At 38.8% G+C, this 24,306-nt stretch overlaps 1 protein-coding gene across 5 annotated transcripts in view; it reads right to left on the minus strand.

Annotated features, from left to right (window-relative positions):
- Nucleotides 1-24,306, minus strand: part of NALCN (sodium leak channel, non-selective) — a 317,213-nt gene that overhangs the window by 61,264 nt on the left and 231,643 nt on the right. For all 5 annotated transcript variants that reach the window (XM_043582614.1, XM_043582617.1, XM_043582618.1 and 2 more), the window contains one exon: nucleotides 6,994-7,067. In XM_043582614.1, coding sequence (XP_043438549.1) covers nucleotides 6,994-7,067 — 74 coding nt within the window. The remainder of the gene's footprint in view (nucleotides 1-6,993; nucleotides 7,068-24,306) is intronic.

Raw genomic sequence — 24,306 nt, forward strand, 5'->3', positions numbered from 1 at the left:
GTCTAAGACTCAGTTTTGTCACGCATAACATAGGGGTAATGATAGTATTTTTCCTAAATAGGTGTATTGTACAGATTGACTGAGATAATACGTGTAAGATCTTAGCATCATATGTGGGTCTTAAAAAAATATTCATTATTCATTCTTTTCCCATTTCCCTTTTCCTACTCCTCTATCTTCATGTTGGGAAGGCATTTTCATGCCATAATGTAAACATAGTTTAGGGGACAAAACACTTTATTTTATGAGACATTTTAGATAAATGATTTCAATTATTAAAGTCACTCAGTAAGGGAACCATGACTATGCTCTGTATGAATTTTCTCGTCACAGTTGTGTTCACAGAACTAGAGATATTACTGAAGACTCTTCCATCTGACTAGTGTCATAATCATGTGCTCAGGGCAAATATGAACTCTTTGAGGGAATAATCTATGTGTCCAGTATCTCGGAAAATGCCTGGTGCATAGAAGATGCAGCAGAAGTATTTCTTGAATGAGCAAGTCCTTTCCTTCCGGAAGAAAATCCAGCTAATGTCATTTGAAAATCTGTTTCTTAACAAATGTGTTCTGATTTTATTTATATTTAAGTAGTATAGCAAATGTATTTGTACAATTTGTACATTTGTACATAAAAACGATTCTCTTAGAGAAAAAATAACCCCACATATGTCATTAAATAGACTTAAAATTTTTTTGTAGTAAGTAGCATTCAACTAAAGGCTATTCCTTAGACTTTAAAGAATTATTAATATGAGTGCACGGCAAGGAAGATTTGGTTGTAGATCCAAATATCAGAATTCAAATACTATGCTAGGCTGATAATTCAAAAAAGATTATAAAGACACTTCCTAACTAGTGAATTACTGATGGAAAACCACAAAGGGATGGAATATTCTAAAGTAATATAAAATGTTTAATTATTTTATTCTGACATTTCTCTATGCATTCAGCCTAGCAGGAATGATAATGCATTTTTGCTCAATTTCAGGGCTCTGAATTAGAGAAATCTCAGTAGAGGCAGCGTCGCTTTTGAAAGCACACTGCTATTTGTTTTGATATCTTCTGATGTAGTGAAAAGGTCACTGCTTTTTGAAGGAAGCTTTCTTTAGTGGAGCTGAACAGTACAGGCGAAGTCAAAACAGAGTGAATTTAACAGCAACCCTGGATTTTACAGTTTAGGTGGTGGAACATCCTCTTTCTTGCAATCCTCTCCAGATAAGTCTTGAAAATAAAGAGAGTGAGAGAGAGAGAGAGAGAGAGAGAGAGAGAGAGAATACAGATGCCCATTTGCGCCCAGTGAATCCCCTGCAGGCAAGCAAGGGACCATTTTCTCAAGTTCTGTAAAAATGGCCCACTTCTGTCTCTTTCACAGAGTTCCCATAAATATGGAGAAGTTCCTTTCTATTTCTTACAACATAGATTAATTTTCAAAATTACTACCTAGGAGAACACAAATGAAAAAATTAGAGATGACTATGCGGAGACGGCACTGGTGACTCCAATGATTCAAATACCTCAGACTCTGGGCCCCTTTCTCTCTGACTTTTCCCTTTGTCGGCTTGAATTTCCTGTTCATAGTAAAGGTATAGAGCATACTTTTTCCTGGAATAACGTGGATCCTGTTTCAAACGGAAACACGGATCCCCTGAGAACTGAGACCCCGCAGCCCCGCAGCTTAATTATCAGTACTAAGAACTCAGGCCTCTCCATCAATATGACTTTACTATTCACTCCAGGAATTTCCTGTCTCAGAATGTAAGGCCGTTAACCAATAAGTAATTTCATTGTTAGCTTCAGGAACTTTCTGAAAATCCATTTGTCTGAGTTATGGGCTAATGGACCAGCCCCGGTCTCTAGATAATATGTCACTCAACTGGTCAAACCAATCACCTAAAAATAATAGGTACTCATCAACACTTAGGCCAAGACCCTGCCCAGCGGGGTCCATCAACCCTAAACATTGTTTTTTTAAATGCTGTTTCTAAAAATTAGTTGTATTGGGGCGCCTGGGTAGCTCAGTTGGTTGGGCGTCCGAATTCGGCTCAGGTCATGATCTCCCAGTCTGTGAGTTTGGGCGCCACGTTGGGCTCTGTGCTGACAGCTCAGAGCCTGGAGCCTGCTTCAGATTCTGTGTCTCCCTCTCTCTCTGCCCCTCCCCCGCTCATGCTCTGTCTCTGTCTCAAAAAATAAATAAAAACATTAAAAAAATAAAAAAATAAAATAAATAAAAATTAGTTGTATTTATTTTTAAAGGTAATACATGTATATGGCTAAAAATCCAAGGGTAGAATAGAATTGATTTCTGGAGTGAAGAGGACAGCAGAAACTCACCACTGATTTCTTTCTTTTCAGAAATCACCCCACATCAGGAAGGAAAGTGAAAAACAGACATGCAAACTCCACTGAACAACTGACAAATGAAAGGTGGAGCCAGAGGGGGTGGAAAGAACACTGGGGCACAGAGTGGCAAAGGGATGCCCTCTCTACTGTGCCCTCACTCCCAGTGCCGCCCTCCCCAGAAAAGTAATGGTACCTATCCATAACACGTACTTGTTACTTGTGTATCCAGGAGAGTCCTACACTCTTTTTTTTTTTTTAATTGAGGTATATCAGGGCACCTGGGTGGTTCAGTCAGTTGAGTGACTCACTCTTGATTTCTGCTCAGGTCATGATCCCAGGGTTGTGGGATTGAACCCCGTGTCAGGCTCCACGCTGAGCACACAGCCTGCTTAAGATCCTTTCTCAGGGCTCCTGGGTAGCTCAGTCGGTTAAGCATCCAACTTCAGCTCAGGTCATGATCTTACGGTTCATGAGTTTGAGCCCCAAATAGGGCTACGCACTGACAGTGCAGAGCCTGCTTGGGATTCTCTCTCTCCCTCTCTTTCTGCCCCTCCCCTGCTCGCTCTCTCTCAAAAAATAAACTTTAAAAAAGAGAAAAAAGATTCTCTCTCTCTCCCTCTGCCCCTCTCTTCCACTTGCATTCTTTCTCTAAAATAAAAAAAATAAAAATAAACGAGGTATAATTGACATATAATGTTGTATTAGCTTATAGCACACATTACAGCATTACAAAATAATGATTCGATGTTTTGTATATATTGTGAAACTGTCTAAACTCTTACATCAAGAATTCTGCCCAATATCAATCACTAACAACACTTAAACCCAAACCCCAAACCCTACAAATATCCACTCCTGACCTATCTCTTGTGAGGTATTATTAAGAGTGCTGCAGTGGGAGTCTGCCTCACTGTGATGAGTATTAAATTTTGCTCTGATTGACCAACAGATTATTCAGGTGACCATTTGGGGCAGTCTATGCTGCAAAGGCAGCAGGTAAGTGAGTGGCTTAAGGTTATGGAGGAGCAGAGCCAGATGCTGGTCCAGGCCTTCTGACACCAAGTCTAGTAGCTTACGTTAGAATTAGGTGGACCCTGAGGATCACCTCCTGCAATCTTTAAATTCCTGGAAAATCAGGGATTTAAATAATTAACCTGTTTACACAGCCTGGTCTTGAGATACCTTAGATCAGGGATTTGTTTTGTATTATTTCCCCCAAATATTTGTTATTTTTAAAAGTTATTTCTAAGACACTAATATTTCATGGTATCTTCTTAAATCACACTGGATTTAAAGTTTATGTGACTTATCTCTCTGTGCACCCAAATCAGCACAAATGCCCACCTGTTGCCAAAATGATTTGGCTGAGGTCTTCTTTCTGTGTCTTCCTATAACCTTCTGCCTACCTCCCTGAAGAGGAACCTCTTAGATGAAACTAAGGACAATAAGGCTATGAAAATAGAAGACTAGGAAAATCGAGAGTGACAGAGCACTAAAACAAGTCTCTGCTGCACTTCTTTTCTGTTGTATCAAGGCAGACCCATCCATTAAGATACAGAATCTGTACCTCCTTGTCCTTTCCTTCTTTCAAAGCCTCCTTCCAAAATGCAAAGGGTCATGGGAGTGGCCATTTCCCCCCCCCAGCTTTACTGAGGGATACTTGACAAATAACGTTGTGTAAATATAAGGTATACAACATGATTCGACGTACGTATATATTGTGAAGTGATCGCCACCAATAAAGTTAGTTAGCACATTCATCTGCTCCCATAATATAGGGTAGGCCTATTTAATTGCTTACCCTGAAGTGACTGCAAATGTTTTCCTTTTCTTTCTTTTTAATTTCTCTTGTCCCTTCTTCTTTGTTTTTCTTTCCATTTGTTGTTGTTGTTCATTGAAAAATAGCATAGAAAAATGCCCGTGGACCCATAGGTATTGACCCAATCAGTTCTTGACCTTCTTACATTATAATGCAGGTATGACATATTATTATTATCATCGTCATCATCATTACTACTACTATACAATTAATGAAAAAAGGTAAATACACCCAAAGAAACTGTCAGTTTGACATCTCGCCCTTAATTCTTGCAGAGACTAATGTAGCACCAACAAGGAAAACATTTTCACAGAAAAAGAGCTAAATGGCTTTTCTAAAGATCAAATTTGTATTCTTAAAAAAGTCTTCATTTTTTTCTAATTGTAGCCTCTTATTCCTGAGATTGACTAGGTAGCAGCTCTGGGAGCCTACAGTTGCCTCTCAGTTTGTAGTATGCTGGGCTGTAGTAAAATGCTACTGGATCTGGGTGTTCCTCAAATTACACAATTATTAGGCAAGACTGAAGGCATCCCTATTCCCTAATAGTCTTAAACATTTGGCTCAGGTAACTCCACAAATATTCTCTTTTTAAAACCACTTCTGCACATTTAAAAATCAACAGCTAAATCCCTCCCTGCAATGTTATTTAGCGGTAAAGGATGTGACGTCTAGCACAATTACATCTGTGCTTTAATATGACTTTGAGAAAACACCAGAGAGTTCTATCCATCCAATAAATTCACTTTTATGATATTGGGCACCATGATGTTAGCTTTCATTATCAAGCAGATGAGCCAAATCTGTCAGAAAAAGTCTGACTTTATTTTTCAACTCCTATAACATATTATTATTATTATTATTATTATTATCATTGCTACTATATTATGAGTGAAAAAAGGTAAGTGCACCCAATGAAACTATCAGTTTGATGTATTGACCTTAATTCTTGTAACGTCTGTGTTATTTCTAAGGCCCAACCCTAAGGTAGATGAATTCTTGGAAGGAGGTTTTCCAAAAACTTGTCACCTAGATAGACAATAAGCTGTTGCCCAATGGGATCCCCTTTCTGGAGAAACTTGCGTGGGAACAGTCACTGTGTTTGGCAACCCAGATCAATATGCACCATAGCTTCACCTTCCTTGTGCATGAATTACAGTCTCACTGTGTTTTTGTGTGTGTGTGTGTGCGTGTGTGTGTGTGTGTGTGTGTGTGTTTTGTAAACTGGGAGCAGGTGAATAAGGAAAAGGTAGTGGAAAAGAAAAACTGGAAGACCAAATTTAAGAAAATTCACAGAGAGGTGAGGCTCTGGAAGTGGATGCCTGTCTGTGCTCTGAAGTCTCTGGGAGCCCCAGGGTACATTCAGGAAGGTAGTTACTCTGGGTAGGTGAGTAATGTCGTTTTGGTTCCTAATTTGGTAAGTAGACTCTGAATACAGGCTCAGAGTATTACAATCCCCTCATGGGTCCTTTGGATTGGAGGCTGAATTCTCTTCCCCGTCAGTGCACGGCATGGTCTGTCTTGTGTGAACAGAGGAGCATCTTCAAGACGCTAGGGATTGATCCTGCCAGGAATTCATCTAGTATAGTAGTTACAGCTTGATAAAGACCCTGGAGTACCATGCAGCATTCAAGGCCGGCCCCCCATGACGTTATCTGATGGCAATGCCAGGATTGAGCCAATTGGACTCAAACTGAAATTGGGACGCAGGTTGTTAGAGATTTGCTGCGAAAGCTTTCCTTTCTCTATTTCAACTAGACCTTTTATGATCATCTCATCATATTTTGTGGTGATAATGCATAATAAGCCCAGAAATGATTGTTCTCCTCTCATAAAAGGCACTGCAGCACATACTCATATCTGCGCACGAACTGTCAGCAGATAAAAGACTGAATACCAGAATACTGTCTTGACTAGTTACTAGGATTGTTTTTGGCACACAAATTTCAAGTACTGTTATAAACTCAAAATAGTGTCTCAAACCATATATATTAGCCTTATTTCCTCATTACAGTCATCCAAGTTGTGATATACACTCTGGCAAAAACTCTTTAATGACCATTCCTAGAACCAAGGTAGACTAGAAGACAGTCTAACTCCTTCTTCTCAGCATAAGTTGGGAAGGGTCTTCCCAGTATAAATTCATCCATTCACCTTGTCAGCCATTCTTCTTCTAGCCTCCAGTATTTAGTTGTATTGTTACATGCGTCTGTGTAATACGTGCACCATAAATAGCATTCCGAATGCTCGTGCATTGTTATAAAGATCATGCTCTTTCACGTTATGACACAGTCTTGTAAAATACTCTTAAGTAGCTAGCCTGATTTTCCTTTCCGATACTTCATCAAGGCAGGTTTAAGAAACCACTGTTGAAATTACACATTTTCATAAGCATTTTAAAATGGATATGCTTTTGATTCTTATAGGTTTTAAATACATTTACTCTTAATAGGTTAATAAATCATAATTACTTCTAAAAAGCTTACCATTTCCCCCTTAGATTGTGATTTGTCCCTTATATATCACACAAGAAATAAAACATGGAAGAATAAAAGTAAGTTATAGTCATCTTTTTGTAAATGTTTATACTTAATGATTTATGTGTATGGGCATGAAAAGAAAAATGCATGACTGAGCTAATAAAATATTATTTTTCCAGGAAAGATATAAATGATGTATTTGACATTATTTGTAACTACATAGTTACCCAGACCTACTTTCTAGCAGAAGGTGCATATTGATACTCAGAAAATTAGTCCATTAAAGAGAAAAGAGTTTTTTTGCTGGATATAATCCCACTAGGGTTAAATATGTATCAGTGTTTAATGGTGTTACCTTAAGATTTTAGTGACGGCAGTCTCTTTTTCTAGAAGATTCCTTGCCCTGATGCTGAAGACAGACTTGCGAAGCTGAAAAATTGTAAGTGTGGGTTATTAGTTTTGGAATGTGAAGGGACAATATAATGACAAATCATTACATACATTATATAGAGAACAGTATTAAAACATCAAACATAATTTTTTTTTTACTGACGCATCTTTATATGAGTGATTCTATTCTTTAATTTTACCTTCTATTTTTACTTTTATTTGGGCAGAAATGCAAACAAGCTTGTGGGGCCACACGTCACAACTATGGTGGTGATACATTGGCTGTGCTTGTTAGTAATAATGTCTTACATCTGAATAGGCTTTTCAGTATCCAGAGAATGTATCATTGAGACAAATATTGGACTGCTTCTTGCTATCGTCCAGCAAACTGTTCTCTAATCCACTTTACACCTGTTTCAGGTTCTTTTATTTTTTTTAATGTTTATTTATTTTGACACACACACACACACACACACACACACGCACAGAGTGTAAACAGGGGAGGTGCAGAGAGAGAGGGAGACACAGAATCCGAAGCAGGTTTCAGGCTCCAAGCTGTCAGCACAGAGCCTGACATGGGGCTCGAACCCATGAACTGTGAGATCAGGACCTGAACCAAAGTCAGATGGTTAACTGACTGAGCCACCCAGGCATCCCCTGTTTCAGGGTCTTAGCCTGTGACTTGGTACTAATCTGAATGATGAGTTCAGGAGTTGCTTTGCCCACTGACATGGAGACAAATGAGATGAGCTTTCAAGGTTGCTTCCTAGCTGGCAATGATGAAATTATTCCAGGGAAAAGCACTAAGATAAACAAAACCCTGGAGGTTGCCTATAAACCAGAAGATTCCTCAAACTCAGCTCTGTCCTGCCTGGTAGTTGCAGAAGTCAGAGGGGTGACAGGTGCGCAGGAAACTCAAGTGGGCAATCAGAGGGCAGAGAAAGAACAGGGAAGCATGCCAACCTAGGCAGATTCATAATAACAAATAACTAGGAAGGGTAACTCCAATAGTCAGACCAGAGATAACACTTGGACAACATCCTGCTCATCTTTTTTGTTTTTTTTTCATCTTTTTAAATATTTATTTATTTTCAAGAGACAGAGTGTGAGTGGGGGAGGGGCAGAGAGAGAGGGAGACACAGAATCCAAAGCAGGCTCCAGGCTCTGAGCTGTCAGCGCAGAACCCGACACGGGGCTCAAACCCACCAACTGTGAGATCATGATCTGAGCTGAAGTCGGACAACCAACTGACTGAGCCACCCAGGTGCCCCACGACATACTCATCTTGATCAGTAGATCAGGTTAGATTTTCTAAGCACTTAGTATGATATTAGTGACTATTAGAGATACAGCTTACTCACAAATCAGAATTGTTTACCTGAATTGAAAAGCTTAGTTACAAAGGCAAGGCTATGATGCATGAGGTTACCAGTAAAAAGTAGACAGTAAGGTGCTGGCTGCTGTGTCCAGCAGAAAAGATGAGAAGGCTGCATGACTTCGGGTGGGCACAAATAGCTGTATCTGAAATAGCAAAGATGTCACTGAAGAAGTGGACACTGCACTAGGCCTTGAAGGATGGTTCAGATTTCCATAGCAAAGGAGGCTGTGAGCAAAGGACTGCAGTTGGAAATGCACGCGTGGGGCAAAGAGATCCAGCGCAGATGATATGCTTACGTGCTGAGCTCGGTGGAAGAAACACTGTAAGGCATACTGTGTTTCCAACAGATTTGAGGGAGGAAAAAAATGAGCAGGAGACAGAACAACTCTGTATCCAGTAAAAACAGACTGTCTAATTTCTTTTAAACAACATAGTGACTTCAGGTACAAAGTCACAGAGCTCCATTCTACAACAAACAAGCCTATAAACAAATACTGTACTGTCGACCGACATGTCCATATGGCCACAGCTGGAGAGGAAGTGACAGGCACAAACTGGTCTTTTCAGCCACACCTGACAACCTAGATAACACCATATCCAGCAATATAATTTTTGTATTTCACAGCAGATCTGCAATAAAGGGAAAGATCATTGAACACATTGGCAATTTCCCTCATATGAAGAAAGATGGAGCACTCATATATTTTCAATAATGAAAAACTGAATTGGTTTTTTTTTACTCATCAGAACTCATGGAAGAATAAGTTAATGTACACACAAGGAAATAAGGGTGGATGCCATTTTTTTCAGAAGTTACATTTTTAGGGTAGTGCACGGAAGGCTGTTTACCATGATGGATCCTAAAACTTTCTTAAATCTCCTCCCCTCCCCTTGTGAGGTGACTTTGGGCATGGATTTAACCTCCTAGAGCTGACAGCCTATCTCCCAAGGAATGTTATTTAAAGTCATTTGCAGAGACAGAAGGGTCTCATCATGGTGGTGCTTTTGCCCTTTGGTTCCTAAGCACACACATTGTCATGGGAAAGGCCCGGCTACGGAGGCCCCGAGACTGCAGGTTTGGGGAGAGGTCTGGACCCCACTGCCCTTATTTCATCTCTGAAGGACACTGACATGCCTTAGTCATCTTTCCCTTAGTGAAGGTGATGGTCTGAATTCAGTCACCTACCTACTGCCCTGTAATTGAGCAGCTGACACTTAACACAGAGTTCTTCATGTTAGAAAAAAACCTTTGCAGAAACTGGGGATAATATTTATTATATTGATTCCAAAATCATTTCTGTGCCATCTAAGATCGCTAAAGGGCTGCTGGATCTCCTTTGTCCTAAACCTGAACTAGTTAAAGTGAAATACACTATTAATCTGTACGAGGAACTTCCTGAGAACTGATTTTATAACAGCAGAGGTAGCAAAAGAATAAATACTCTAAATAGAATAAATACTCTAATAGAACTTCAGATTCAGCCTCAGGATCTACTGATTGATCGATTGGCTGATTTTTTAAGTAAGCCCTATGCCCAACATAGGGCTCAAACTCATGACCCCGAGATCAAGAGTCCCATGCTGCACCCACTGAGCCAGCCAGCCAGCCAACCAGCTACCTCTAGCTTCAGGATGTTTTAAAAGAAGAAACATTGACATCTACATCTATCTGTCATCTATCTATATCTAAACATATGTGATAGCCCAAATATGTATTTAGTTATATATTTTAATGGTTCTTTTTTTCTAGTAAATAAAGAAAACCTATAGTGATTATCTAGTACCCCTCCCCTTTTTGTTATTTCTGTAGTAGAGCTTTGCACATTTTTTTTTTTTTTTCTGCAAAGGACACTGTCTGCTAGTCCCAAGTACTCAGAGCTATGCTGCTCTGCAGTGCCCTCTTCTGGCTCCAGAAGATACTGACAGTCACCTGAAATGATCAAAACAAGGAATACAGAAATCAATCAATTTCAGGATAAGTAATTTTAGACCTGAAGTTTAAATTACAGGTAAGGCAGGTGCCAGTAAATGTTTCTTCTGGATGTAAACACATCAGACATGTAGGACTTAAAGGGAAGGGTATGGATGACATTACATGGAGTCTGCACTGAAGAAAATAAAAGATTAGTTGAAAAAGCCCTTTTTGGTGATTTTCTTTTGTTTGTAAATCTAATACATCCAACTCCAGAAGACAAACATTCTGTGACTGAATTACCAAAAATACATTTAAACATTCAAACAAGAGACCCCTGGGTGGCTCAGTCAGTTGAGCATCCAACTCTTGATTTCGGCTCAGGTCACGATCTTAGGGTTTGTGAGTTCGAGCCCCACATTGGGCTCTGCACTGCACTGATGGTGTGGAGCCTGCTTGGGATTCTCTTTTTCTCCCTCTCTTTTTCTGCCCCTCTTGTGCATGTGCTCTTTCTTTCTCTCAAAATAAATAAACTTAACAAAAATTAAATGTTCAAGCAGCACAGAGATTTTTTTTGTCTTAAAAATTTTAATTTAAAAGGCATTTCCAGAACTATGCACTTTAACGTGAAATTCAGGAAGTTCAAATTTGCAGTTATTTGTGGTTGAATAATTCGGAGCTGAAGGACACAGCAATGGATGGATCTCGCTGATTTTCTGGCAATTTCTTTAACATCTTTTAATCTACAGGTACACCTCCTGCCTGCCGCCCCCCTCCCCCAACCATATTTGAAGGACCGGGGGCATGTCACCTGGAGCTTCCAGGAATGTGGATTTTCCCAAGTGCACATTCATGCCATAGTTCACATGCTCCTCTGTCTTCTATACCTCTTGCAAATTGGTAGTTGAACCCAGAGTCTCATCTGGCTCATACGTGATGGTTTTGGCAAGACCACAGGTGGTGGTGTAGCTTTTCATCAGAAGGTGCACAATGATTGTTCCTCTTTTTGTGATGTTAGTAGTATTGATGTCTATTGCTTAGATCATTGATTCATTCAGTTTCTAAAATTGACACTTCTTTCTCATTTATTAGTTGGAACACCTTTATAATGAGTTACTTCCTCTCATGCACTATTTGGTTACTCATTAGTACAGTTCATATAGAAAAGGCAAAGTAAATGTTGATTCTTTACTTATTCATTTTTTATGTAATTAATTGGTTTTCTATCATCCTCTGAAGGTGACCAATTAGTAGTTTCAAAATGTCATTATTGGGGCACCTGGGTGGCTCCATCGGTTAAGTGTCCAACTTCGGCTCAGGTCATGATCTCGCAGTTTTTGAGTTCGAGCCCCACATCGGGCTCTGTGCTGACAGCTCAGAGCCTGGACCCTGCCTCAGATTCTGTGTCTCCCTTTCCCTCTGCCCCTCCCCTGCTCACGCTCTGACTCTCTCTGACTTTCAATAATAAATAAACATTAAAATATTTTTTTTAAATAAAAAAATAAAAATGTCATTATTGACTTAAGGACTTAAATATATTTGGTTTCAATCCATTACAATCATTATCCTCATGTGAAGTCAAAGAGCATTGGGAGATTTTTCAAAATGGCTCATGGGTTCTTTTGGCCTGACTTTAGTAGTCTTTGTCTAAGCTTCCTTGTTATTAGTATGGCCAGATATCCCTAGCTCATCTTGTATATGCTTCCTATTCCAAATTACCATTTTTCTCCAAAAAGCCTTGGTTTATTTATTGAGAAATGGGTTTCAAGAACACAATTTAGTGATACTCTTCGCTACTGAGTGGGTCACTGTTTCGAGGGCTTGGCCTGATTTTATTCTGATATTTTCTATTTAAATTCAGGACTCTGGGGCGCCTGGGTGGCGCAGTCGGTTAAGCGGCCGACTTCAGCCAGGTCACGATCTCGCGGTTCGTGAGTTCGAGCCCCGCGTCGGGCTCTGGGCTGATGGCTCAGAGCCTGGAGCCTGCTTCCGATCCTGTGTCTCCCGCTCTCTCTGACCCTCCCCCGTTCATGCTCTGCCTCTCTCTGTCTCAAAAATAAATAAGCATTAAAAAAAAAATTAAAAAAAAAAGAATGTTTGCCACCTGTTCTTATGTTAATGTCTTAGAGTCATTATTGGAATTCATTTTGGTTGTTTGAAGCAGGTTTTTTAGTAATTTCCTCAGGAAAGACTCATAGGAACAACATTACTTACATTCTTACATCTTAATAGTAGTTGTTTTCTTTTCTCCTTTAAACTTGAGAGGTGGTTTTCCTAGACATAAGAAAGCTGGATGACATATTCTTTTCCTGGGTATCCTATATATGTGATTCTAATTTCTTCTGACATAAAACATTCCTGCCAAAAAGTCTGATGGTAATCAAATGTTCTTCCCTTTATAAGTCACTTATTCATTTTGAGCTGATACCTATTTTTGTTTTATTTTATTATTATTATTATTGGTTTTAAGTTTTTATTTAAGTTCCAGTTAGTTAACATGTAGTGGAATATTGGTTTCAGAAGTAGAATTTAATAATCCATCACTTACATATAACACCCAGTGCTTATTACACCCTCCTTAATGCCCATCCCCTAACCACCTCCTCTCCAGTACCCCTTAGTTCTCTATAGTTAAGAGTGATATATTAAAGATATATGTTAAACATACATATGTATATATAATTTTAAGTTATTACATTATATTATTATATTATAATTATAATACTAATTGTAATTAGTATTATAATACTAATTATAATATAATGTTATAAAAATATAATATATATAAATATATAATACATAAAAATATATAATATAATAATTAATTATAATATAATAAAATAATATATTAAATACATATGTATATATAATTTTTTAAGTCCTGTAATTTGTCTGCAATATGTCTTATTTTTGGTCATTTGTTATTGATGTTTTCAGTTCCAATATATAGCTTCAAATCTTTTTACATTTCAGAAAAGTTTAATGCTATTCTGTGCTATGGCTTTTGTTTTCTTCTTTCAGGATCTTTATAATACAGATCTGGGACCTTCACTGAAATTCTTTGATTTGTCAGTTTCTTTCAAGTAATTTTCATTTCTTTCTTCATTTCTTTTTGATGTCTTCAAATTTCCTCTTTTTTACTTTCTAGTTTTCTAAAGGCATCATCTGATGTATGTAATCACTTTATGTTCTGCCTAGTTTAGTCTTCATTGCTTTCACTAATATAGTTGACCCTTGACCAATGCAGGGGTTAGGGGCACTTGACACTCCATTCAGTTGAAAACACACACATAGCCTTTGACTCCCCCCGCCCCAAACTTAACTGCTAACAGCCTACTGTTGGCTGGACACCTTACCAATAACACAGTCAACTAACACATTATTTTGTATGCCATATGTATTATATACTGTATTATTACAATACAGCAAGCTAGACAAAAGAAAATGTTATTAAAAGCATAAAGAAAATACATTTACAGATAGTACTGTGCTGCATTTATCAAAAAATCTGCACGTAAGTGGACGTGCACAGCTCAAATTCATATTGTTGAAGAGTCAACTGTACTTCTTTCCTGAATTCTAGCACCTTATGTATGAATTTCTTACTTTTGTTGCTATTCTAGTCTTATGTAATCTGTATGTCTTTTTAAATTTTATTTATTTATTTATTTATTTATTTATTTATTTATTTATAATTTACACCCAAGTTAGTTAGCATATAGTGCAATAATGATTTCAGGAGTATATTCCAGTGATTCATGCCCTATGTATAATGCCCAGTGCTCATCCCAACAAGTGTCCTCCCTGATGTTCCTTACCCATTTAGCCCATCCCCCCGACAGCCCTTCCAACAACCCTAAGTTAGCTCTCTGTATTGAACAGTCTTTTATGTTTTGTCCCCCTCCCTGCTTTTATATTATTTTTGCTTCCCTTCCCTTTTGTTCATCTGTTCTGTATCTTAAATTCCACATATGAGTGAAGTCATATGATATCTGTCTTTCTCTGATTGACTTATCTCGCTTAGCATAATACCCTCCAGTTCCATCCACATCTGTCTTTTAACTCATTTTCCCATATAATGCTACAGTTTGAGCCATTGGTAGGTAGGTCTTTAGGGTAAGTTTTACTCTATTGGGACAGTATTCTGCTCCTTATTCTTTGTCTCTTACAATTCTTGTAAGGAATTTGGCTGTGATAAATTTCCATTGCTCATGCTTACACACAGTTTTCCTGAACACCTTAGTATTTCCTTCTAGCTTCAGAGTGTCTTCTTCTGTGGTTTTAACATACTGAACCATATGGCAGCCTTCTTTCTGAGATTTCCTGGCTTTGTTATAGGGAGCAGACACCACCAATTTTATCTGGATCTACTTTTCCCCTCATCACTCTTGTCACTGGCCTGTCAAGTTTGTTTCCACTCCTAGATGTTTTTCTTTGTGTGGAGCTAGGCAGGTGTGGTCCAGTCTCAAAGACATTACATGCCCTGTAACTAACTTGGCTTCCTCCCCAACAGCACCAATACTATGTCTTATACCCCAGATTCATGTGTTGAAGCTCTAGCCCCCCAGTGTGAAGATATTAGGAGAAGGGGTCTCTGAGAAGTACCTATGTTTAGAGGAGGTCATGAGGATAGCGCCCCGTGATGGCATTTGTGCCCTCATAAGAAGAGGAAGACACCAGAGCCCTCCCTCTTTCTGTCATATGAACACGCAGCCAGAAGGCAGTCATCTGTGAACCAGGAAGAAGAACCAGACACAAATCTGCTGACACCTCGATCTTAGGCTTTCCAGCCTCCAGAGCTCTGAGGGACAAACGCTTGTTGTTGAAGTCACCCAGTCTGTGGTATGTGTTGTAGCATTCCAAACAGACCAAGTCACCTTGCAAACCATGTGGCTATTGTTTTGTCTGCAGCTGCTTTTACTTGTGGTTTGTGGATTACCTAATTTTGTTGTAAATATTGTCTATGGAGTTTGGTTGTTATCTAGGTATTCTATTTACTTTCATGTTATCTAGGTATTCTATTTACTTAATTCAAGGAGATTAAGAAAACTATGCCAATGCTTCTATCATTATGCTGGAAGACTCCTTACATATTTTTTGTTGAATTTTAATGCAAATTTATCATTTTTATTGGTCTTTTCAAAGAACAAAATGTTAGTTTTACTAATATTACTTATTGCTTCTTTTTCCCCTATTTGATTAAAATATACTTATTTTCCCCTTCCACTGTCTTAATATTTTCTTGGTTGGTATTTTTATAAATTCTTGAGTTAAATATTTGGATGATTAGTGCCAGCCTCTATTCTTTTGCTAAATATGCACTCAAGGGTATAACTTTCCCTCTAAAAATGCCTTTGGTTGCTTCTCATAGGTTCAATCTACATAGTGTTTATTAGTTTTCAGTTCTAGAAACTTTTTATTTCCATGTGGTTTCTTCTATGCTGTCTAAATTATTTAAAAGTGATTTTTAAATTTTGAAAAGTGTTGGTGTTTTCTGGTTGTTATTTAGTTTCTAATCTTACTATACTTCCCCCAAATAATGTCTTCTCTAGCATAGTGATTTGGTTCATGTTTAGAATTCCTTTGTGGTATGTAAGTGGTCATGTTTTGTAAATCATTTAGGTGTGCCTCAATCAAAATATGTGCTCTTGGAGGGCCTGGGTGGCTCAGTCAGTTAAGTGTCCAACTTCTGCTTAGGTCATGATCTGAGCTGGTGACTTCGAGCCCCATGTCGGACTCTGTGTGGACAGCTCAGAGCCTGGAGCCTGCTTTTGATTCTGTGTCTCCCTCTCTTCTGCCATCCCCCACTCATGCTCTCTCTCTCTCTCCAAAAAAATAAATAGAAAATTAAAAAAAAAAAGAATGTGTGTTCTCAAGTCGCTAAATGAAGAATTGTATAAATGCCCACTACGTGAAGCTAGTCAACTGTGTATTTCAAATATTCTAAATCCTTACTAATTTTCTTGGCTCTTTGATCATGTGCTAATGTATCTTACACATATTTGTAATTTAATTTTCAAATTAATACTCATAGGTATATGTTATTATCTCTTTTTCACAGGTGAGAAATCTGACAATCATAGAAATCATGTTGTTTAGGTCACTCAAATTATAAATTAAAATATTATAATTAAGTCTAGATTATATAGCTCAATGTTCAAATCTCATCATTAAACCATGTGTATCTAAAATGTCACAAGGCTTAACAGTATAAAAAAAGGATTTTCCAAACTATACTGTAATACAATGCTGTTTTTTCGACATGAAAGTTTTGGTTTATACACATAACTTGCTCTTATCCCAAATCTTATGCAAGATCTAAACTAGCATGTTTTTCCTTTGTTCCGCATGTATATGCATACCTGATTTTCAGAATAATGACCCTGAAGCACTAAAGGAGATCAATAACTTTTCTCACCTATTAATACCAGTATGATAAGAGTATTTATATTTTACATTTACTGATTGCTGAAATCTGGGATCCTTCACAACTTTCAATTAAGTAGAAAATTAATTCGTTTATTCAACCACCAGGGAGTAACCCTAGACTATAAGGGAATAGTAGCTTCCTTTGGAATGCTGCTGTGCTTAGTCTGAACACTTGTATTCTCTGGTAACCTCCTTCAAAATGAAGCCATTAGTATTTAGTATTAGACAGAAAACCATAGCTATTCTAAGTATTCAGCTCACTTTTTCTGATTTACGGAGTTGTTAACAACGTATTTCTGTTTGTAACTGAGAAAAAGTTTGAGGGTCATGTTTTTCCTTTTTTCATTTTGCAAATATTAACAGGCTGACAATAAATGGAAATGCATTTATAAAAACATATGACCATAAAGCACAAAACCATGGTCCAATGAACAGGGCTTGATGAATGTCATTTCTGCTGGAAAGGTGTAGTGTAATTATTGTAATTAGCTGCTTTATTGAATAAGTCTCCCACATAAAATGTCATAATTGGAAATAAGCAATTACTTAAAATTACATAGGTTGAAGGTGGTAGGTACATCATTCAGCCGTATTTTAATTTTTCATGCACCTGTGAACTGAAAACTAATCCCATGGCACATAGGGCAGATCATGTGTACGGCAGGATGTTTCTATAAAATCAACTTTTTATAAAATTGACATTATGCTTGGATAGGAAGAATTTAAAAAGGTTATTAGTGTAGGCAGCAGCAAAATTAAAATAGTCACATTACAATGTATGCAAAGGTGAGTACTGTTATAATAGCATGTTATGAAGCTTTGAAATATGCCTTAGAATGTGGATTTTGTGAAAAGGGAGTTTTAGATGATGGGTCAAGAGTTTTGATCTTGTTATTTCAACATTATAAATTCTGAACCCTGAAAAAACACCAGACATAAAAATTTAAAAATATATAAATAGGTACACACACACACACACACACACACACACACACACACCCTTCATAGTCGTCCTTTGGGGCCAAGGGCACCCATACCCATTGATTTCTGCTCTATGTGTGAAACACCTTTTTATCTTTCTGTGAATTCCACCAGATCATAGGCTCCATATGGTAAGGCTGGTGGATTCTTTGTCCACTACATTTCTCTCCACTGTCCAGTACTGCCTGTAATTTGTTCTTGAAATGTATTTACAGAATGAATTCATTGCTTAATATTAGAGATGACTCTTTTCTGTACTACATTTTTTTTCTTATGAAGTGAATCCTTGAAACAACAAATGTGAATCAGGTAAAAATTACAAAGGAAGCCTATTTACTTTGAAATGCACCAATTCACTTGATAGGAAAATCTTGTGAAACTAGAAACCAGATGATTGGAAACTTAATTGGCTTGACTGTTTTTGCACTAGATTGCATGACAATGCTTTAGTCACTTGAGCTTGTGGTGTTGGAGATTTGGCTGAATCTCCAACAACTTACACATCAGCTAGACCAGTGTAAGGATGCCGATGATTCAGAAGATGAGGGAGAACCAGTATCGTCAAAAACAGGTATGCTCAAAGTACGCTACCTACTGGTGGGAAACCATAATATACACTATAATATATACCTAAGCATATCACTTCATGCTTAGAGCTCATATAGACAGAAAGACAAAAACCAAAAACCTGCAGAGATTAAAAAAAAAAGAGTGGATTTATGATTCTGGGAGAAAATGCCAGATGCTTTTAATCATGCAGGTGTTTGTGAATTTAAAATCCCAGGCACTCTGGGAGCAGTGCTTGCTCTCCAATTATGATTCAATTGTATTTGAACTTTAGATCCAAATATACCAGCCCCAGCAACAACTGTAACACATTAGGATCGGTATTACACTTAATGGAAAGTAAAACTTAAGAGTAAACTATACTCAAAAGAGAAGAACATTGAGACAGGGGAGTTAAATGTAACTTTCACAGATAGGCTTAGTTGCAAAGTCAGCTCTGATCATTGCTTTGGAGACAGCACCAAAAAATTGTGGTTAAAAGCCTTCTGTATTATCTACAGATGATGCTTGATCCTAGATGCATTTACTTTTGCACTTCAGTGGGTGTACACCTAAGGAATGCAAAGTACTTATAATCCCAGACCCAAAATGATTATACCACTAAATATTCTGCAAGAAGAATCACTGACCGGGAATTTCTCTTGTGTTAGCTGACGGCAGGACGTGATTTTTACCTGAACCCCAGCTCACTGTGTGCATAGAAAGGGCCTCAAGAAATAACTGAAATGAAAAGATGTGCACTCAAACTCAGCTGTACTTTGATCTCAGCACGAAAACATACTGCAAAGGCCAATCAAAATGAAAGAAAAAGTTTTCATTTATATTTTGTATCTTTTTGTTTCCTCCCCATTATTGTGAATAAATGAACAATCAGTCACCTACTAATGCATTTGTAAGCTAAACACGGAAGTCCGGAAGTCCAGAGAGTTTTCACATTCTGTCTGGTGGCTTCTTCCCTCCCCCCCGACCACATGGTTTGTAACTCTGCTATCCGGCCCCTGGTGAGGTGGTGATGCCATGTAATCTCCCACTGTCCTCCTAGAGATGCGTCTTGAATAGCACCGCGGAGATGCTAAGCTATTATTTTAGAAAATCCTTTCAGAAGAGTAAAAGCCCTAAAGATGAAAATAGGCTGTTCTTCTGCACCCACCCCCCCCTTTTTTTTGGTGAGTAAATGTTCATCCTGAAAATTATAGATCAGTTAACTTGCTCTATATGTAGTTACTGGAACAAATCATCAAACACTCTATAATCACACAAAAAAATACAAAATGCTGTCTGGCAATCAACAAGGCTTTGTGAAGAGTAAATCTTTCCAGAGCAATTTAATTTACTTCTTGAGAATCTGAGACACTATGTAGGCAATGAGGGTAGTAACTGAAATATCACAAAAAATCAGACTAAAAAAAATCATATTCATGAGCAATAAGGAAAATAAATCAATAATTAATATATTGTGCTTAACTAGACTGTTAGAATTGGAGGTTAATTTGTTTATGTAAAAGTCCTTTGTCTTGACTGATGAATGTAAGTCTATTTGCTTAGTCTGAATTCATGGTATGGTTTAGTATCGGTAATCTTTTTTATCTGGTGTTAGAGCACGTGACATAAGCTATGCCAGTGCAATGCTAGGCATTTAACATATTATAATCTATTATTTAATCCTCATGACAAACACTGAAAATAAGAATTATCTCTAGAGATGAGGATCGGAACCGACATCACTTATGACGGTGACTGGTCATAATCACCATTCTACTCGGCTTCTCATGAAGTTATGTCAAGCATCTTCGGCGTCCTGTGCTTTTCCACAGGCTTCCCTCTCTGCCTGGAGCACCTTCCTCCTACAATGCTCAAGCTTCCTGCTCCTGTAAGGGATCCTGTCTCAGGTTCCTGCAACAATTTTTATCCCCCTGCATTTACACGTTTGTCCCCACGAGACTAAAAGCCTCTAAAGGGCACTGTTCACATTTTGCTCAGTGTTGAATTTTCAGGGCCCCAAAAGAGTGCCAGAGGAACAACAGGTGTTCCATAAACGTTTGCTGAATGACTGAGTGAACCTGAAGACTTATGGAAATGAAAAGGGCCAAGAAAACATAGTAATTACTTGTATCACTTCCCTCACTTTGTACATGTGTTAGCTGATAATTGTGGAGGCTTACTGTGGAACTTGCTGTATATGCTTAGCAGAAAGGAGGCAGGTAAGCAGAGGCAGATGTTGCCCTATTGTCAGAGAAATACTCTCTATTTTTTTTTAACTTTATTTATTTATTTTGAGAGAGACAGAGATAGCATGAGTGGGCCAGGGGCAGAGAGAGAGAAAGGGAGAAAGAGAGAGAGAGAGAGAGAGAGAGAGAGAATCCCAAAGAGGCTCCATGATGCCAGCACAGAGCCCGATACGGAGCTTGAATGCACGAAACTGTGAGATCATGACCTGAGCTGAAACCAAGCTCAGGCTGATGTGAGTGTGTAGTTCCCTCATGTTCTCCACATGCTGTGAGGTTTTGACCCCAGAAAGGGCACAGCAGCCAAGACAGCAGGGCAGAAGGATTGGCGAGCTCAGCTAAAGGGCAGAGAGAGTCGCCAGTTCCAGCCACAGTGCAAACCTTGACATTATGGAGACGATTCACCTGTGAATGGGCTGCTTTTATTACCAGGGCTACTGAAAAAGCACGTTCACACCTCACTTTACTAACAAACACTCTACTAAAGAATCCCAGGGTTTAGTTTCAATAATCTGGACAAAAAAATGGGTAGAAAACCATTGCCCGATTTCCTTCTGCTTGGAAAGTACAAACCTCCTCTCAAGAGATGCAGGTTTATCCTTTAACCATGAGAGGGAACCCCTGGCCGACGCCCCAGGTGTGGGAGAGTAGGAGGAGAAAGGAATGAGGGAATTAGCCTTGGGAATGCCATTTTCTATGGAGTCTGGAAGGGCAGCCATTCACCACAAGGGAGAGGTTGGAAAGCACTGTTTCCTGTCTTTTTTTTTTTTAAGTTTATTTATTTATTTTGAGGGGGAGAGGGGAAGAAGGGGGGAGAGAGAGAGAGAGAGAGAGAGAAAGAAAGAGAGAGAATCCGAGCAGGGTCCACACTGTCAGCGCAGAGCCTGATGAAGGGCTTGATCCCACAAACCGTGAGATAATGACCTGAGCTGAAATCAAGAGTCGGACACTCAACCACCTGAGCCACCCAAGTGCCCCTCTGTCTTTTTCCTTTAGGATCTGCAACAACAACTTAAAGATTTTATGTTTTTGTTTGCTTATTGTTTATGGGGAGAAGGACAGGTATTTTAAACTACATGATAAAGGTGATCAGGTCCCTGCAGCATAAGATTGCCATGGAATTATTTATGGTTGTTCAAAGCCAAGGTCATAACTCGGACAGTACCCTGCCCAGCATGTGCCTTTGTGCCTTCATGTTCCTCCAGTTGCATAACCAAAACCACCCCCACTGTTCGTTGTCGTGTTTTCTTTTTTATCCCTTAACTTATGATCTTCGTGTTCCTGGGGACTCAGTATTTTCCTTGACACGAGGTCAGCTTTGCGGGACTCAGAAGTTTCTCCTTACAGGTCAGCGTTAATGGAAAAGTTTTACTTTAGTGATCCTTTTTTTCATGTCATGGGAATCACTGTTAGACTGGCCTCACATTTTCTTTTTATTTCTTACTACTCTTTGAGGAAAAACAGCCTCAATCTGTGCCGTACCACGCTGGAGAGTTTCTTCATATAGAGAGAAAGCCTTTGCCATCCACTGGACACTGCCAGGCATTTCCAAAGGCAGCTGAGGTTGTCACAGAAATTTCCAAGTGCTCGCCAAAAAATATTTTATCACAAGCTACGAGGGGTATGGTCTCTGTTCAGGATTTTTGTCATGTGCTTATGTAATTTTATGTGGCTTTAGGGTTTTTAAGTAAAAATTTTAAAAAGGCTTGGCATGTTTACAAATACAAATACTAGACTGCTTCCTCTTCAATTTCTGCTCCCCTGGGGCATCCTCATGCTGACATTCGTTAAGCGGGCTTCTCTGTGTCGGGTTTTCTGGGCTAATGGCACTCAACACAGACAACAAATCCCAGGTACTTCTGAGGATGGCCAGGAAGCGATGGCAGCTGAAGCTGCAAACACTGGAACGTCAAAGGAGGGAAGTTGACTTTCCCTGCAGCCTAAATAAAGCCAAGGCTTTAAGAAGCAACAGTAGCGTGGGTAAACCTTCTTGCTGCTGCCATGCTAGGGTAGTGGCTACTGAGATGAAGAGAAAATATGTTCTCTACACCCCACCTTCCCAACTGGAGCATGTCTCCAGAGAATGGAGCTCACGAGGAGGTAAATAATATTCTCCCAATTGTAGATTATCCAGATATGGGCCAACGAAGCTTGCCTGGGGTGAAGGATAACCTAACCATCTCTATAATTTTCCTGGTACAAGATCAGATATTGTGTGTTTGAATCAACCAAACTTATAGACTGGGGAATGCCTGTTGTCATCAAAAAATTCTAGTATCTTCTATTAATTTTTTAAAAAATTTATTTATTTATTTTGTGAAAGACAGAGAGAGCTGGGGAGGGGCAGAGGGAGAGGAAGAGAGGGAGAATTCCAAGCAGGCTCCACATGGTCAACGTGCAGAGCCCAAATTGGGGCTCGAACTCATGGAAACCGTGAGATCATGAACTGAGCCGAAATCAAGAGTTGGATGCTTAACTGACTGAGCCACCCAGGTGCTCTAGTTCTGGTCTCTTTTACAATGCTGAGTGATTTAGATACCACTGAGGAGCAGTGCCTGTGCTAGTTCATTATATTTTAGGATATTATGAGAAAAGCACAATTGTACGATAATGGAATAAAATTGTAATTGTTATCTTACTTTCAGTTAGTTAAAAATAATGTGAAATGAGAAAGTAGACAGAAGCCACAAAAATATAAGGACATTGGAGAAGTCAGAAATGGCATCTGAAATTCTCAGACAGTGATCTAGCACAGGGATCGCTAGGGGAGGGAGATGGTGGGCACCCAGAAGGGTGATAGGGTGTGCCCCCCTTGGACCTCCACGCACCTGCCAAGAATCTTTATTTTTTCCTCACCAATTTCAAAATATTTTGTTCAGAAAGTGTGAGAAATGTCGTGTTTGCTTTCAGAGAGAAAATAAATGATCAGGGACTAATTTCAATTTTGTGTTTCCAGTGGAATAATGTTATTAGTGACTTAAAAGAGCATGTTGTGGATTTATGCCCACTTGGGGCATAACGGCCACCAGCTCTCGGCATTCTTTGTGGAGATGGCTGGTCACGACAACCACAGCCCAGGCTGGGGATTCATTCCATACCTCTGGCTTAAAGTCTGCATTTGAAATAAGATTTAAAAATAAACATTCTGTTCTAGTATGTAAAATGCGATTTCACACTGAGTGGCTGAAACCAGGCCACTATCCCTCCACTTGATTGTCCACTAACACATGCAGTTCCTCGTGTATGCCCTGGACACAGTATTGAATGAAATGTAACAACTGTGGACAAGAAATGTGACAAATTTAATATTTTTAAAAAAACAGTCAAAGTCTTTAATGAGGGTTAAGAATATTGCTTGTATGTGTACACATGCATGCAAACGCACATTTTGTGGGTTTTTTTTCCATTCAAAATTTAAAGGCAAAGAAAAATCTCAGTTGAGATCAATTCAGTGGCGTGGAAGATATAGTGGAATAAATATTTCAAAGCACAGAAGAAAAGCAGACCGACGGCAATCATGAGGGAAAAAGTAAGAGGGAAATAAAGGGCCAGATGGAAAAGTAATAATTGAACAAATAGTAAATGAAAATTTCCCTGACAAATATCTCAGTCTGCAAACTGAAAAGACTCCCCATTTGGGGCAGTTCTGATGAGAAACGACATACAAAGTATATCCTGGTAAGGCTTCTGAGCCCCAGGGATACGTAGAAAGTCTTAAAAGCTCCCCCAAACCAGAAAGCCTACCTGCCAACCACCCAACCAACCAACCACCAAAGAAAAAACTAA

Source organism: Prionailurus bengalensis, chromosome A1 (assembly GCF_016509475.1).
Source record: "Prionailurus bengalensis isolate Pbe53 chromosome A1, Fcat_Pben_1.1_paternal_pri, whole genome shotgun sequence".
NCBI lineage: Eukaryota > Metazoa > Chordata > Mammalia > Carnivora > Felidae > Prionailurus > Prionailurus bengalensis.